We start from the raw sequence: 18,792 nt of genomic DNA, 5'->3' as shown, positions 1-18,792 counted from the left end.
TATTGATATAAGCGAAAATGGCGACAGTGATAGCCAGTTCTGAGTAGTTTTTTTTAATGTGAGGAAGAAGGAACCAAAGGCCGGGAATCCACACAATTGTTCCCTCGAAGAAAAAACAAAAACAAGATAACAGAGAGCCAAATTCAAGATCCGTTCATTTTGAGATGCCTGGACACCCTGCGTTTGAAAGACTGGAGGTCATAGTCAGTAGGAAATACAGACAGAGGAAGACAGTAGGAAACAGTATTTTTTTTTTTTTTTCACTCAGAATTAGAACTTGAGCAACCAGAATTAGATGTATTTTAATTTACAATCATTTTTTTTAAACTCAAAATTAATATAGTACTGGAACCTCCTTCTCTCTCTCTCTCTCTCACTTCCAACATTCAGAATTGCACTAGAACCTCCTAATCTCTCTCTCTCCCCCTTAAAAAAAAAAAAAAAAAAAAAAAAAAAAAAAAAGCTTGCATAATAGCCTCTAACCTTACTTTCTCTCTCTCTCTCTTTCTCTCTCAAAAACAAAAAGCTTGCACAATAGCCTCTAACCTTACTTTCTCACTCTCTCTCTCTCTCTCTCAAAAACTCACAGACCAGTCCTACCCTTACCAGTACACACAATATATTGCACTGAGAATGCTTTGAATATATTTTCCTTAAAAAATAAAAGACGTATTAATTTCTACGAGAAGACAGATTTTACGATGTCGACTGAGAGGATTTTTAAGATACTGGAGCCTGTCTGAGCCATTTGACAGTCTTGTTCATTCACTCACTTTCTTACCTACTCATTCATTCATTCACCCACTAATTCATTCTCTCATATACTCATTCACTCACTCATCCATTAATTCGCTCATGCACTCATTCACTTGCTCCCTCACTTACTTACCCGTTCATTCACTCACCAACACATTCATTCACTCATTTCTTCACACACACATTCCCTCCCTCCCTCGCTCATTCCTTCACCCACTCACTCCCTCCTGCCCTGCCTCTCTCATTCCTTCACCCACTCACTCCCTCCCTCTCATTCCTTCACCCACTCAATCCCTCCCTCCCTCCCTCCCTTTCTCCCTCCCTCACAAGGACAGCTCATGAGAATTCTTAGGTAGTTACAACAGAGAGCCATTAACAACCGAGATTCTGAACACAGAGGTTGTTTGAGGTCGGGTGATGAGATTCTGATGGGTTTGCAGTCTTCTTTTGTCTCCCTGCAAAATACAGGTTAAGTTACAAGAGAAAAGGTGTTAAGAGGATGAAGTTTTGTAATATACTGTGAGTGGATGGTGATGAGGGCTGCCTTCATGTGGTGGCGCTGATATGGCTGAGTGGTGGAGCTGCCTGGTTATACAAACGTCCCTCAACTCCCTCCCTATCATGTTTAAATAAACATGAGACTGCTACTACTACTACTACTACTGCTATTTCTACTACAGTACTACTACTTCTACTACAGTACTGCTACTACTACTACTTCTACTGCTACAACTACTACTACTACTACTATTACTGCTACAACTACTACTACTATTATTACTACAACTCCTCCTTCTACTACTACTACTTCAACAGTACTACAACCCCTTTAAGTCATGTGAACATAAACTGATGATAATAATGATAATAAGGATAATTATAATGATGATGATGATGATGATGATAATGATGATGCTGTTACTGTTTTTATTATTATTTTTATTATTATTATTATACTGATGTTAATAATGACACTAAATGTTTACCTCCTCATCGCAGCTGCTCACACTATCCTCTTCCTGATATCCTCACATCCACTGTCACTCTCATCCTCGGTGTCCATCAGGAGGCTCCTCAGTCGCGCCACGTCCCGCTGTAGGCTCGTGTCGTCCGGCGCCAGAGAGAGAGCCGCCTCGTAGTCCGCTAGGCCATCCGACACCAGCCCCAGCCGAACCAGGGCCGTGCCGCGCCGGACGTGACACAGGAGGCGTGATTTTAGGTTGTCTGTTGTGCCTGGTGTCAGAAGCTCCAGGGCCTATAGGGAAGAGGTTGCTGTTATTATTATTATTATTATTATTATCGTCATTATTATTTTCATCACTCTCCTCTTAAATGTCAGGACCAACTTGCCTAGCCCCGGGCTCCTACACTCCTCATGGGGCAACGTAGGATTGGATCATGGATGGGTGGATGGATTATTATTATTATTATTATTATTTTTATTATCGTCATTATTATTTTCATCACTCTCATCTTAAATGCCAGGACCAACTTGCCTAGCCCTGGGCTCCTACACTCCTCATGGGGCAACGTAGGATTGGATCATGGATGGATGGATGGATTATTATTATTATTATTATTATTATCGTCATTATTATTTTCATCACTCTCATCTTAAATGTCAGGACCAACTTGCCCAGCCCCGGGCTCCTACACTCCTCATGGGGCAACGTAGGATTAGATGATGGATGGATGGATGGATTATTTTCATTACTGTCATCATCATTCATACCTCTACCATATCTTCATCATTATCACCATCATCATCATCATCAATACTGTACTATTTTTTTCATCGCCACCATCATGTCGTTTATAATGGCTCCATCCTGCTTGTATGCATCGGCCTTGCTCACCTAAAGGCTGCTCTCCACACTGCTTGATCTCTGGCAGCCTCCCTATTCAGTCCCTTATCCCCGAGGTCACACTCTATGACCTCATCCCGGGTGTTTTTTGGCCTGCCTCTCACAACCCTCCCCCTGACATTTACACCCGTCACTTTCCTCATCCAATTATCATCTTCCATTCTCTCCACATGCCCAATCCACCTCAATCTACCCCTCCTCATCACAACACCAATACGCTTCAGTCCCATCATTCCTCTACAACTCTTCCATTGTAAACCCAGCCCCCTCAGGCCTCACACTCAAGGATGCACTGCACATCCACCTAATCATTGTCATTTCTGTACGTCTGAGCCTGTGAATATCCTCTTCCTTTACTGCCCAGGTCTCACTACCATACAGCATTACACTCCTAACACGTGCCACCCCCTAAGCACGTAGGGAGAGTCCTCTCAATGTCAGGAGAGGCAACAGCTCCCTGAACTTCTTCCAACCACTCCTCACTCTAGCCACAGAGCTGCTCCATCCCCACCTCCAGCACATAACATGTCTCCCAAATAACATAACTCTTCCACACACTCAAGAGACTCATTAATTTATTAACACATAATCTTGTTACCTTAGAGCAGTCAGTGATAGCGTGGTGCAGGTTGCCCAAAGCTATACTGGCAGCGGCGCGATTGCTGTAGAAGGCTGGTGAGGATGGTGAGAGGGTAAGTGCCTCTGTACACGCATTGACACAACCGTGGTAGTCCCCATTCTTGAACAGGAACCTACACAAAGGAGGGACAGGAGTTAAAATTATGTAACCCTCTGTCTGCCTGTCTCTCTCTCTCTCACACACACACGCCACTGCGCTCCTTCAAACCGTTCCCTGTCCCGGCTCTGCTTAGACCTGAACCCATATTATCTATCTATCTATCTATTGTCAGACACCTTAATCCCTTAAGGGGCGGCCAGAAACAAATCGCCTCCATGTCACCCTGTCCCTCGCCATTTCACTGCCCTGCTCCCAGCTCACACTCCCCTCTCTCATATACCTCTCCACCCCTCAATCTCATCCTTGGCCTCCCCCTTCCCCCCTCCACCTCACTCACATACACTCTCCTCATCAGTCTCTCACTCTCCATCCTCTCCACATGGCCGGATATTGCAATGACAGATAATTGAGAGTTACTGATAATCTATCTATCTATCTATCTATAGCCCGACGACCTAATCCCGCAAAGGGTGGCCGCAGACAAAACGCCTCCAAGTCACTCTGTCACCCACCATTTGACTACCCTCCCCCCAACTCACCCCCCCCTCCCTCATATACCTCTCAACTCCATCCCTCCACCTCATCCTCAGTCTACCCCTCCCTCTCCCTCCCTCCACCTCACCTACATACACCCTCTTAGTCAGTCTTTCATTCTCCATTCTCTCCTAACCATAATACCTGTCTCTTGAACCTATTCCTGACACACAAGTCAGCCAAACTTACACAGCTTTCCTCTTGAAGTGTTCCAGGGTTGACGTTGTTGGGTCATTAACTGCCTTGTCCCCAATGCCAACCACCGACTGTGTTGCCAACCACTGTGAAAGAGTATCATCATCATCATCACCATTATCATCATCACCAGCATCATTGTTATAGTCATTATCATCATCATCACCATCACAACTGCCATCATCATCATCATCAACAATGCTATCTGTATCATCACCACCATCATCATCAGTATCAACACCATCATCATCACCATCATCATCCACACCTCTTTTCCCACCTACAGATAGGGTGAGGGAGGGGGAAGACAGCAAAAAAACCTGAGGAATATTCTCTTTCCTCAAACTTGGCCTAAAACTGCCACTCCTCCATCTTGAACACTCAGCAGTAGAACCAGATAAACACCAAATTACACTGCTAGTCACAAAGAAGTGCTATGGAATGGAAGGGTGAGATTTGCAGTGCTGTTTTGAAGTATAACATCTATCTGTCTATCTATCTATTGCCAGACGCCTTAATCCCATGCAGGGTGGACACAAACAAATCGCCTCCATGTCGCCCTGTCCAATGCCATTTCACCGCCCTGCTCCCAGCTCACACACCCCTCTCTCATATACCTCTCCACTCCATCCCTCCATCTCATCCTTGGCCTCCCCCTCCCTCTCCCCCCCTCCACCTCACTCACATACACTCTCCTTGTCAGTCTCTCACTCTCCATCCTCTCCACATGGCCAAACCACCTCATTGTGTTCCTCCTAACGCTTCCTATCACATCCACATCCACACCAAAACGCTCCTTCACTTCCTCATTTGTCAGTCTGTCTCTCCATGTAACTCCACATCCACCTCACTCACATACACTCTCCTCATCAGTCTCTCACTCTCCATCCTCTCCACATGGCCACAACACCTCAATGTGTTTCTCCTAACGCTTCCTATCACATCCACATCCACACATAACATAAGGAACAATAACATCCACTCATACTCCCCCACAAACTCCTTCTCTGCCACTGCCACACACTGCTTTCCCCTCCCCCCCTTAACTGCTGCTTCAAACTGCTCTTTTCAACTGCCCACCTGCTGTTCGTCATCCTTACAACTTTAAGCAGTTTTGAAGTCTAACATAACAATAACATCCACTAACTTACACCCCCACAAACTCCTTCTCTCCTACTGCCACACACTGCTTCCCACCCCGCTTTAACTGCTGCTTCAAACTGCTCTTTTCAACTGCCCACCTGCTGTTCGTCCTCCTGCGTTGACTCCCTGCTTGGTGTGGGAAAGACTCGCGGTGTGTGACTGATGTAGATGCTTCCATTCTGACGGACTCCAGGCAGCTTCTTCCTTCCCTTGCGCTTCGTCTCTTCGTTATCTCCTCTCCTCTGCTTCTCCTCTCTCTCACGGTCTCCCTTCCTCTCTCTATCTCCCTTCTTCTCTCTCTCTTCCTTCCTCTCCCTCTCTCCCTTCTTCTCCTTCTCTTCCTTCTCCCTGCGGGTCAAACTGGATTTCTTTCGATTCCGGTTCAAGGCTTCTGTTCTCCCTTTTCCCTGAAATTTTAATATTATTTTAACTTAGATTTCAACTACATTTTCTTCATTTCTTATTTACATTTAATCTATCTATTGCTAGATGATGGAATCCCATAAGGGGTGGCCACAAACAAATCACCTCCATGTCACCCTGTCCCCCGCCATTTCACTGCCCTGCTCCCAACTCACACCCCCCTCTCTCATATATCTCCACTCCATCCCTCCATCTCATCCTTGGCCTCCCCCTCCCTCCCCCCCCTCCACCTCACTTGTATACATTCTCCTCATTAGTTTACTTTTTAAATTTATTTGCTTACAGAGGTAGGGCAATTTAAGACCTATTATAATGCTCCTGTTAACTGGTTGGAGATGCAAATATGGCATCCACCCAGGAACCAAACCTCTACACCCTTCCTTGTGCCATTGCATGAGATGGCTCTGTAGGGGAGGCTGCTTGCCTACAGTTGATGATTGCTTGGCGAGGCAGATCAAGGTAACTCGACATCAACACCGTCTCTCAAGAATAATATACCTGTGCACAATCTCTCTCTCTCTCTTTCTCTCTCTCTCTCTCTCACCAACCTGCAGATGGCACAAGTTCTCTGATGATGAATAATGTATACTGTCTTCACCGTCGCCATCATAATCGTGTTCTGCTGCCATCACGCCGCCGCCTCCACTGTCCTCGGATCCAGCGCTGCTCCAGCGACGCCTTCTGTGCCGCTGCAACCCTGGCATGCCTTCCTCTGTAGCTGGGGTAGACAGGAAATTTATTATACATATACAATATTTTTATTTTTATTTATATTTATTGCCAGACGCCATAATCCCGTAAGGGGTGGCCATTTGACTTTGAGTTATTTGCTTTACGAGGAGGGGCACTAACCCTCCACCAACCCACTTGCTGACACGTAGAGAGCACATATGGGTTAGTTATATGGTTACCACCCAGCGTTGTAAATGGTTTCTTGGCTTACAGGAAACCATTTGGCTTGTCACTCAATGTAAAGCCACCTGTAAAGGAAAGAAAAGTAATATGAAGTGACAGGAAAGACACATACACAAAAACACACATACCTCATACATACACATCTGGTACACACATAAAAACATACACATCTGGTACATACATACATACCTGGTACAGAAATACAATAATGTACAGTCGTGGCCATAAATAATCATCTATCATCTTCAACGCTGTGCCTCAGACTGGCTCCTTTATGCGCGTCGTCACACTGGAGTAAGAGGGGCTGAAAGGGAGGGGCCAGAGAGAGAAGGGAAGGTGGGTGGGGGAACGAGCAATGGTGCTGGGGTGGGGTGAGGGAGGGTAGGTAGGGGGGGGAGAATGAAATGCGAAATTGCGGCAACATAATTTGTCTCTTTTCTTTCATTCAGGACATCATATAAAAGAGTTACTATTCGGTAGATAAAGCTGCATTACACCTTGTATAGCGGCGTCAGATAACAAGCTTTAGATAGGTGGTGATGTCAAGGACTACCTCGTGAGAGAAATCTGTATTTGTGTTTATCCGTGTATTTTGACCTCAGACGCAGAATGGAATCTGGATGGCTTTGACTTCCGTAATGTTTGTATAAGAAACGTCCTCTACCCTTACATGTAATTAATTTTTGTAACTAAATAATATATGCAACTTTTGACATGGCTGTGTCCACAGTAAATATGATCTCTCTCGCGGTATACGGTACACTCCCTCTATACAGTCACCATCATGATAATTCAATAATTATTTAATGACTTCTCTATATGAAAAGGCTTTTTAAAATAATTGCACATAAAAGGTAAATAAATTTGATGTCTGTGCTCATGGGTGGATATGGTAATGGTATCGCTCATAATCTATTAGAGGGAAAATGAAAAAATCTTACCCAAACTCCCAGAATATATCAATGTCAGTGTCTACCGACACTGGTCAAGCCAGTGGCCTCATGCCTTAAAAACCTCATGCAGACGTCGCGGCACCGGGGAAACAATGTTGTTGATGGTTTGCTGGTTTCGTTTGAACAGCTCCCACTCGTCTTTGGTAAGCTGGAGGAGGCGGGCCCCCCTCGTTCTCTGGCTTCCACGCATATGGTGACCAGATTTATTGGAGCTAAAAGCGGGACAATGTCACGTGTGTGTGTGTGTGTGTGTGTGTGTGTGTGTGTGTGTGTGTGTGTGTGTGTGTGTGTGTGTGTGTGTGTGTGTGTGTGTGTGTGTGTGTGTGTGTGTGTGTGTGTGTGTGTGTGTGTGTGTGTGTGTGTGTGTGTGTGTGTGTGTGTGTGTGTGTGTGTGTGTGGGTGGAGAGAGAGAGAGAGAGAGAGAGAGAATGTGAGTGTGCGATGGCTGCTACGCAACACCTCACCCTCGCCCTCGGGCAGCTAATCAAACACTAACGTCTCAAACGAACTCCAGAAACTGAGTAACCAATATACAGCACAGTAGTGACTACGGTGAATTGGCCCACCAAAGTTACCAGTTAGTATTATAAATTTTATATTAACAATTTGGTATTTCACTTGGTTTGGATTATGCATAATTATACTAATTCATCATAATTTCATAAAAGGTCATTTTATATCTAATGTAATATTAATTTTCTAAAAGTGGGACATTTTACATAATTTGCCCCAGAAGTAGGACATTTTAGTCACAATTAAAAAAACGGGACAGGTAAAAAAAAAAAAAAAAAAAAAAAAAAAAAAAAAAAAAGAGCAGGACCGTCCAGCCTTTATAAAGGCGGGAATCTGGTCGCCTTATCCACACGTTGACAATCTGGGCCGACAAAATCTCGATGACTATGCACTAATATTTGATCTGTCGCGCCAGGATACTTCTCTCAAGAACCAGTCCTTGACATCACCACCTATCCAAAGTTTATCTGACGCCGCTATACAAGGTGTAATGCAGCTTTATCTACCGAATAGTAACTCCTTTATATGATGCCCTGAAAGAAAGAAAATAGACCAATTATGTGGCCACAACTTCGCATTTCATTCTCCCTCCCCTACCTACGCTCCCTCCCCTCCCCCACTCCACCTAAGCACCATCACTCGTCCCCCCACCCACCTTCCCTTCTCTCTTTGGCCCCTCCCTCTCAGCCCCTTTTACCCCAGTGTGAGTTGCCGCGCGTAAGGGAGCCAGCAAGAGGCACGGGGTACACGAGGATAGGTGATTACTTATGGCCACGACTGTACGTGTGTATACAACAATCCAACAACTATACTCTTTTCACTCTAACCTGTCCTAAAATTGCCATCCCTCCATCTCCAATACTCAAAAAAGGAAGTGGCATAGCACTGTCTTTTTCTGCCCCTGAGCTATGGAAAATAAGCTGCAAAAGGACGAAAATCTGGCCCAAGTTAAAATGAAAGAACGATAGAAAAAAAATAGAGAGAGAGACAGGAGAGGAGAGGAGAGGAGAGGAGAGGAGAGAGAGAGAGAGAAGGGTACAGAGCTACGTAAAATAAGCTGCAAAAGGACAAAAACCTGGGCCAAGTTAAAATGAAAGAACAATAGAAAAAAATAGAGAGTGAGAGAGAGAGAGAGAAAGAGAGAGAGGAGAGGAGAGAGAGAGAGAGCAGGGTACAGTACTCACATTTCTCCCGGCCTGCCTCTCTGGTGTTATGTATTTCAAGTTGCTTCACTGCTTCCACAAATTCTTCATTGGCTTTTTCATCTTCGACATCTACCCTTCTCTCCTCCCCTGCGTCTCGACCCTTCCCTTTAACTGATTTATTCTCGTCACCGTCCTCTCCATCAGTCTTGTTATTTCCATCATCATTCTCGCTGTCGTTCTCCCTCCCATCATCATCATCAACTTTCCCTCCATCGTTCTTTCTCTCTTGCTCTTCGCTGGCCTCTGTCTTGGCCAAAAATTCCTTCTTTAAATCCTCAATGGCTTTCTTCCTTTCCTCTCTCACCCGATCATCAGTAGAGATTTGCTGACTTATGGCATGGCGTTCTCGGCCAATTTGTTCATCTGGAATAACAGAAAGGCAACATTATCATCATCATCATTACCATCATCGTCATCATCATCATTACCATCATTATCATCATCATCATTACCATCATCATCATCATCATTCCCACCCAAGTTTTATCTATGAAATGGGGTGATGTATGCCATCATCGTCATCATCATCATTACCATCATTATCATCATCATCATTACCATCATCATCATCATCATTCCCACCCAAGTTTTATCTATGAAATGGGGTGATGTATGCCTCTCTCTCTCTCTCTCCAACCAACCCCATTTTTGTATCAATCCCTCTCTCCTTCCCTCTGCCTGCTTGCCTGTCTCTCTCTCTCTCTCTGAATGTTTCCCTTTTTGCTGTCTATCTTTCTCCCCCCCTTCCTCCCTCCCTCCTTCCTTCCTTCCTTCCTTCCTTCCTTCCTCCCTCCCTCCCTCTCACCAATCTTTCTGCACCTCTGCCTTCTGCTGTTTATCTGTCTTTCTCCCTCTCTCTCCTTCCTTTCTTTCTTCCTTTCTCCCTTCTTCTCCTTCCTCTCCCTCTTTCTCACCAACCTTTCCACATCTCTGCCTTACTGTGTCTGTCTGTCTGTCTTCCTCACCTTTCTTTTTCTTCGCTCTCATGCTCTCTAGCTCCTGTAGTTCCTCTCCCGCCTGCTGTCTCCGCGCCCTCTTTTCCTCCGGTGTCAACTGTAAACAGGCAGCATCCCAGGTTTCATCAGACACTTTCTTGACCAGTTCCAGTTCCAGTCGCCCTGCCACGGCCCGCGCTCGGCTTCGCTCGGTGTCCACTTGGCCACTCAGGAACCCCTCAAAGATGTACGGCAGAAAGTTGACCTGTGTAATGTATGGCAGAGGTGTCAGTACAGGTATCAGTGGTAGTAATAGTAGTGTACTGACACCTGCAATCCCTGGTTCACCTGAGAGAGAGAGAGAGAGAGAGAGAGAGAGAGAGAAAGGTACTCACATTTTCCCTGGTATGTCTCTCTGGCATTTTTATCACTCAACTGATTTTTTGCGCCCTCCTACAGCAGTCCTTCTTCTGGGGGCCGGGGAAGGGTTTACTGGGGTATAATGGTGGTGGAGGGGGACCCCTGCACCTCCACACACACACCTGTATGTGGTGGCACTCACAGGGCCTTAAAACATACCTCAATTCCCTTCCTGTCCCCTGGTAGGTGGATGGCAGTAAAGCGCCACTCCCCTTGGCTTACATTTATGATGACCTGGGATTACAGTCACTAGTATTCCTACCAGTGTGAAGGATGGAGGGTGAAAGACTGACGAAGAGGGTGTATGTGAGTGAGGTGGAGGGGGGAAGAAGGAGGGGGAGGCCGAGGATGAGATGGAGGGATGGGGTGGAGAGGTATATGAGAGAGGGGGGTGTGAGTTGGGAGCAGGGCAGTGAAATGGCGGGGGACAGGGCAACTTGGAGGCGATTTGTTTGTGGCCACCCCAAACGGGACTGAGGCGTCTGGCAATAGATAGATAGATAGATAGATAGTGAAGGAAACAAGGTGAATAATGCTATGAAAACCATGATGCAAAACAGTCATGATATAAACAAGGGAAATGTGTACAGTGCAGTACAGAGGCATGAAGGTGTAACACGGGCGGGACACAAAGGTGAACATCAGGGAGTGACAGCTGTGGAAATGGGACTAACCTTAACATACAATCCTGTACACATAACAGGGTACTGAAATACAATAAAATGATACATGTTTATACAGACAATACTGAATTACAATGAACATGTGTTTGTATAGACTATACTGAAATCTATCTATCTATCTATCTATTGCCAGACGCCATAATCCCGTACGGGGTGGCCATTTGACTCTGAGTTATTTGTTTTACAGGGAGGGGCACTAACCCTCCACCAACCCACTTGACACGTATGGTTTGGTTATATGGTTACCACCCAGCGTTGTAAATGGTTTCTTGGTTTACAGGAAACTATACTGAAATACACTGAGAAATATCAATCAGGTAATCATCAGGAGGCTTGTATAAACAATATTGAATTACAATGAAAAATATGAATGAACTAACCGAAAGACAAAAGCTCGTAAAATTACTACAATACTAGAGGGGCACTCAGTGGAGCACATCTCTCCCACAAGGGCAACGTAATTTCCAAACCACTCTTCATAATGGGTTAGGGTTTCGCATCATCGATTGGGGTTTCATAAAATGTTTTCCGGAACCAGAATCTGTAATACAATCCCGATCGGTCCCAAAAGTTAATCAATTGTTCCCTGCCACATGGGCTGTCTACCCACCAAATCTGGTCCAAATCTCTCTTTTAGTTTTTGAGTAATCCTGCTAACAAACAAACTAACACACAAACAGGGGTGAAAACATACTCTCCTTTTCAGAGGGAAATAAAACAACAAAACTATAGATATACAGATAGATAAATAAATAGACAGACAGATAGATAGATAGATAAATAGATAAAAACTAACATTGAGATAGACAGATAGATGGTTGATAGATAGATAGATAGATAAACAGACATAGAAAATAACAACACCAACGAACTAACCTTGACATACGAGCTGGTAATGATAGACATAGATAAATTGACAGACAGACAGATAGATAGATAGATAGACAGAAACTAACCTTGATAGAGACAGATAGATGGTTGATAGATAGATAGACACAGATAGATAGATGGATAGATAGACACAGATAGAAACTAACCTTGAGATATGAGCTGGTAGATAGACATATAGATAAATTGACAGACAGACAGATAGACAGATAAATAGACAGAAACTAACCTTGAGACAGAGAGACAGATAGATGATAGATTGATAGATAGATAGATAGACACAGATAGATAGATGGATAGATAGACAGATAGATAGAAAACTACCCTTGAGATACGAGCTGGTAGTGATAGACATATAGATAAATTGACAGACAGACAGATAAATAGACAGAAACTAACCTTGAGATAGAGATAGAAAGATGATAGATAGATAGATAGACAGATAGACACAGATAGATAGATAGATAGACAGATAGACACAGATAGATAGATAGATAGACAGACAGACAGAAAACTAACCTTGAGGTACGAGCTGGTAGTGATAGACTTAGATAAATTGAGACAGACAGATAGATAGATAGACAGGAACTAACCTTGAGACAGAGAGACAGATAGATGGTAGATAGATAGATAGACACGGATAGACAGATAGACAGACAGACAGACAGAAAACTAACCTTGAGGTACGAGCTGGTAGTGACGATATCAACATTCTTGGGGCTGGTGTGGTGCAGATCTAACGACACAACGACCTTCTCAGCAGTTTGGTGCCAAGAGTAGTCACAAATGTGGATAGGCATCTTTACCACTACTACAACTCGCAATATGACGGATAGATAGACTGATAGATATTATATTTTAGAGAGACTGTGTGATAATGGGAGGCTTTCTGTCCAGTTGGCACAATTATAGTATATATATGTGGGTGTGGGTGGATGTATGTGGGTGTGGGTGAATGTATGTGGGTGTGGGTGGATGTATGTGGGCGTGGGTGGATGTATAATGGGTGTGGGTGAATGTATGTGGGTGTGGGTGGATGTATGTGGGTGTGGGTGGATGTATGTGGGTGTGGGTGGGTGTATGTGGGTGTGGGTGGATGTATGTGGGTGTGGGTGGATGTATGTGGGTGTGGGTGGATGTATGTAGGTGTGGGTGGGTGTATGTGGGTATATGTGGGTGTGGGTGGATTTATGTGGGAGGGTGGATGGATTTATGTGGATTTTTTTCTTTTTTTAATGCAAGGAAGAAGGAACCAAAGGCCAGGCACCCGCAAATTCTTCCCTCCAAGAAAAAACAAAAACAAGATAACAGTGCCAAATTCAAGCTCTGCAGATGACTATTAATTCAAATTTGAATGTATGAGGGTGTGAATGGATATATACTGTATTAATTCAAATTTTCATAGCTCACAGAATCTTAACTACAACTATAGCTAATGCCTGAGGATTTATTAAGTACAGGAGTGGATTACAGTCTTTTAGGGGTATAAGTTGAGGGTGTGGGAAGCCTTCAGGTGGTGGCACGGATAGGACTGGGCGGCTCCACTGCCTGGGGAACTAAATATCCCTCTATCTCCACCCTACTCCCTCATGCGGTGTCACAGATATGACTAGTTGGTGGAACGGCCTGGTTATATGTCCATCAATCCCCTCCCTATCCCCCAAAAGGTAGATGGTGGACTGTGGAAGAGGGGGAACTTCAGCCTGCAGTCCACTGGGTTCACAGACAGAAGCACAGGACAGGCTTCTACGAGTACACCACAAAATATATATACCCTACAGTACTGCCTTGTCCCAGCAGCTTCCTATGGCAATGTGGTTTGGAAATAAATGGCAAAATAAAATAATATAATTGATGTTAAACTTGACCTTACTCTATAGCTAAAGTATCATACAATTACCAAATATTTTAGAGCTCAATTAATCACACTTTTATTCAAAATATATTTGTGATTTTATGGCATAGAACTTCCCTGAATAATCTAAAAATTCTTAACTTTATACTGTAACCTACTTGATCTCTGGCATTTTCATCACTCAACTGATTTTTTGATGAAGGTTCCAGACCCAATGTCGAATTTTGCGCATGACAGATCTGGATATACGGCTAAAAATTCAATAATCCACAGTTTAAAAGTTCAGTAATCCAGTTTTTAAAATTCAGTAATCTGCAGTTTAAAAATTCAATAATCCAATTTAAAACTACAGTAATCCAGTTCAAAAATTCAGTAATCCACAGTTTAAAAATTCAGTAATCCAGTTTAAACACTCAAAAATTCAGTTTAAAAGTTCAAAAAATCCAGTTTAAAAATTCAAAAATCCAGTTTAAAAGTTCAAAAATTCAGTTTAAAAGTTCAACAATTTACAGTTTAAAAGTTCAAAAATCCAGTTTAAAAATTCAATAATCCACATTTAAAAAATTCAGAAACCTGGTATGAAAATTTAAATATCCAGTTTAAAAATTCAATCATCCATCGATCCAGTTCAGCGCTGTAAATCTAGGACACAAAATTAAGGAGAAAATAACAGGGGAGAAAAAATTGATAGCAGAATGAGTCTACAGAATAATCCTTTAACCCTCAGGCATTACCGATAGTTTCTCGTATGGCTGGCAAACGGGAACTTACGCAACAGTTCCTCGTAGTAAAGATAACAATTTAACGTAGCTACAAACAGTTATACCCTTCACCTCTATGCCACCCTAACCATATGACAGAAAATGGAGAAATGCCCCCAATTTTGCTAGAAATTATGCAAACATGCCTTGGTATGTCAGTTCCTTATATGGTAGTGTGAGTTGGGGGGAGGGCAGTCTAATGGTGGGTGACAGGGCGACTTGGAGGCGTTTTGTCTGCGGCCACCCTTTGCAAGATTAGGGTATTGGGCTATAGATAGACAGATAGATAGAATTTAACAGAGATCGACAGTCAAAAAATTCCACTTCTTTATGCCTCCCTTACCGTACGAGATAACATGGAGAAATACCCGAAATTTTGTTATTGATAAAACAGTGGAAAGATGCCTAGATGCGATGCTGTCAGTTCCTCACATGGAAGATAAGAAACGGCAATTTAATGAAGCTATAAACAGATAACCCTCCACCTCTTTATGCCAGCCCAACCGTGGGAGATAACACGGTGATGCCCCAGATTTAGCTAAAACGAAACACTGTAAAGATGCCTTCGTTTGTGTATCAAGTTAGCCGCCCCAGCATCACCAGGACCTTAGCCAAATGCCAGGATCACTAAGCACGAATCTGGAAGAGAGAGAGAGAGAGAAATAACGTCACAGAGCAGTACATGTAAATATCTATCAATCTATCTATTGCCAGATGCCATAATCCCATAAGGGGTGGCCATTTGACTCTGAGTTATTGGTTTTACAGGGAGGGGCACTAACCCTCCACCAACCCACTTGCTCACACGTAGGGAGCACGTATGGGTTGGTTATATGGTTACAACACAGCGTTGTAAATGGTTTCTTGGCTTACAGGAAACCATTTGGCTTGTCACTCAATGTAAAGCCACCTGTAAAGGAAAGAAAAGCAATAAGAAGTGACAGGAAAGATGTAAATATGCCGACCTTAATAAACAGAGTAAGGACATGAGGTATGTGAGAGAGGGAGGTTTGAGCTGGGAGGAGGGCAGTGAAATGGCAGGGGACAGGGCAACATGGAGGCGATTTGTTTGTGGCCACCCCTTACTGGATTGAGGCATCTGGCTCTATACAGAAAGACAGACAAACTACTGGGTATGGAAAAAAACATATATGAGAGAGTCCAGTTAATCCGTAAGGGGTGGCCACAAACAAATCACCTCCATGTCGCCCTGTCCAATGCCATTTCACTGCTGTCCTCCCAGCTCACACACCCCTCTCTTATATACCTCTCCACTCCAGCTCTCCATCTCAACCTCAGCCTCCCCCTCCACCTCACTCACATACACTCTCATCAGTCTCTCACCCTCCATCCTCTCCACATGGCCAAACCACCTCAGTGTGTTCCTCCTAACGCTTCCTATCACATCATAAATATATATTAATCTTTAAGAGGTAGTCCTGGCTCCTTTCCAATTCCCAGTGTCAATAAATGGTGAGATATAAAAGGAAACACTTCAAACTTCCTGAATTTCACTTATGACTTTTCTATCTATCTATCTATTGCCAGACGCCATAATCCCATAAGGGGTGGCCATTTGACTCTGAGTTATTTGTTTTACGGGGAGGGGCACTAACCCTCCACCAACCCACTTGCTGATACGTAGGGAGCACGTATGGTTTAGTTATATGGTTACCACCCAGCACTGTAAATGGTTTCTTGGCTTACAGGAAACCATTTGGCTTGTCACTCAATGTAAAGCCACCTGTAATGGAAAGAAAAGCAATAAGAAGTGACAGGAAAGATGGGAGAAATAGGAAGAGAGGAGGGCAGGCACAGAAAAAGAATGATAAAGGCTAAGGAAGAAGCAGGCAGCACTACATCAAGTGAGTGGATGATGGTCGCCACCACCTACCACTAATTGCTACATATATATTTACCATTACTTCAGAATAAGCAATAACAAATAATGCCAAGGATGAGATGGAGGGAGGGAGTGGTAAGGTATATGAGAGAGGGGGGTGTGAGCTGAGGGGAGGGCAGTGAAATGGCGTTCGACTGGGTGATATGGAGGCAATTTGTTTGTGGCCACCCTTTACGAGATTAAAGCATCTGGCAATAGATAGCTGGATAGATAGAAATAATGCAAATCTATCTTTTTCCGTATAGTCCCTCAGATCACATATATTCCTTAAAATCAAACATTTCTAGTGGTTTCTATAAATATACTTATCTTCTATGTATCTCTTGCCAGACGCCATAATCCTGTAAGGGGTGGCCATCTGACTTTGAGTTAGTTGTTTTACGGGGAGGGGCACTAACCCTCCACCAACCCACTTGCTGACACGTAGGGAGCACGTATGGTTTGGTTATATGGTTACCACCCAGCACTGTAAATGGTTTCCTGGCTTACTGATTAACATTAACCTAACCACAAATTAAGCAAACTTCTCTTTAAATAACCATCTTCCCTTAAATCACACAAATTTCTTAACACAAAACGATTTCTGTTGATTTTTATAATTGTACTTACCTTACCAGTTAAGATCAATATTACCTAACCATAAAGCAAACCTCTCTTTAAATACACATATTCCCTTAAATCACAATTATTCCTAAAAGCCAAACAATTTATGATGGTTTTTATAATGTACTTACCTTAATAGACAAGGTTAATATTTCCCTATGTCAAAAAACAAGGTACTGGGTTGGTATGTAACGTGACAAAGGGAAGTGACTCGACTTGCCTTTCGAGTCACATCACCTGGCCAGTATAACGGCTTCTGGCTCTGTCTTATAAACTCGTCACTCTAGCTGGCAAAAATAAGACCAATAGGGCAAGGACAAGCTAACTAGTCCCTTGCCAGAGGCTCAGGTAAGCCTATCACCAGCCCAAGGACGTGGGTCTGTTTCAAATGCCAGCAACTTTCACAATACATTTTTTCCTCAATTTACCCCAATCTTCAACTAATTAACTCCTCACAGGGATGCTCTATAATATTAAGATTCATTTCCCGTTCACGTGTATAAATCTAGAGCCCGCTACTCACCGGAAATGGTGGACATATGGCTGGAAGTAAGGGAGGAACGTGAGTCACTGCTCGCCATATTGTTGTTTACTGTTGCTAGGAAACGGCTGGCGCGGCTACCCAGTTTGAATAAATACCAGGGCTCGTATGAATAAACGGGATCTATTAACACACATTCTTTTCAGTATAATTCGTTTAATTTAGATAACATTAATTTATACTATCTAATTGCCCCATGAACTGAAAGATATAGCCCTGTTGCAACCAAGGAACATTTTGAAAATATAGGCATCGAAATGTAAGGTACTTTGGCAAGAAATCATTTGGGTCAAGGGGATTAAATAACAGGCAGAATAATAAGCGAGATCATTGACTGTGTACCTGAGTCAAGCCGTTATCACTCTGATTTGGTAGTCGTCAGAACAATAGCTGAATGGACAGTTTGTCTTCATGACCTAACTAGGATGAAAATTAATCTAGGAATCAATTCAGGCCTCTCCACTTTCACCCTAATGCTACCTGCTTATAGTCAAATGCCTTAATCCCAGAGGGAGTTGGCCACAAAAGCTCCCTTCATGTCATTCTGCTCTTTGCCATCAGCTTGCCCTCCTACCAGCTCACATCATCCTCATTCATACACCTCTCCATCCCAATCCTCCACCTCATCCACTCTCCCCCTCCTTACATACACTGTCCAAATCAGTCATTCAATCTCTACCTTCTCCACATGACCAAAATATCCCCAGAATTTTCAAAACACTTTCCAGCCCATCCACATCACCAAATCGTTCCTTAACTTCATTGTCTGTCTTTCTGTTTCCCTCCATATATTACAAGAGAGGCATTTCCCCACATCAGCTTTGTAATACAGTAACTCAGCCTGAAGGAGTATTATTTTCATATTATTCACTGTCTTCTGCAAGGGTTTGGAAATAAAACATATAGTGCTGCCTACTTCTTCCTTCATCTTTATCATTCCATTTCTGTGTCTGTCCTCCCCT

General features: G+C 43.4%; 1 protein-coding gene across 1 annotated transcript; it reads right to left on the bottom strand.

Moving 5' to 3' along the window:
- Positions 1–1,088: 1,088 nt before the first annotated feature.
- On the bottom strand, positions 1,089–13,042 carry LOC145395494 (uncharacterized). The gene is made up of 9 exons (XM_080269100.1): positions 12,845–13,042; positions 10,207–10,441; positions 9,221–9,604; positions 6,204–6,373; positions 5,331–5,639; positions 4,084–4,175; positions 3,220–3,373; positions 1,743–2,011; positions 1,089–1,211 (listed from the first exon to the last, which is right to left on the bottom strand). The coding sequence occupies exons 1-8, from the start codon at positions 12,965–12,967 to the stop codon at positions 1,760–1,762; spliced, it is 1,719 nt and encodes a 572-aa protein (XP_080125226.1). The 5' UTR covers positions 12,968–13,042; the 3' UTR covers positions 1,089–1,211; positions 1,743–1,759.
- Between the last annotated feature and the right edge of the window lie 5,750 nt (positions 13,043–18,792).

This window comes from Coenobita brevimanus, chromosome 31 (assembly GCF_032717465.1).
Source record: "Coenobita brevimanus isolate Jiangsu-jjx chromosome 31, ASM3271746v2, whole genome shotgun sequence".
NCBI lineage: Eukaryota > Metazoa > Arthropoda > Malacostraca > Decapoda > Coenobitidae > Coenobita > Coenobita brevimanus.
This window is presented reverse-complemented; position numbering and strand designations above follow the sequence as displayed.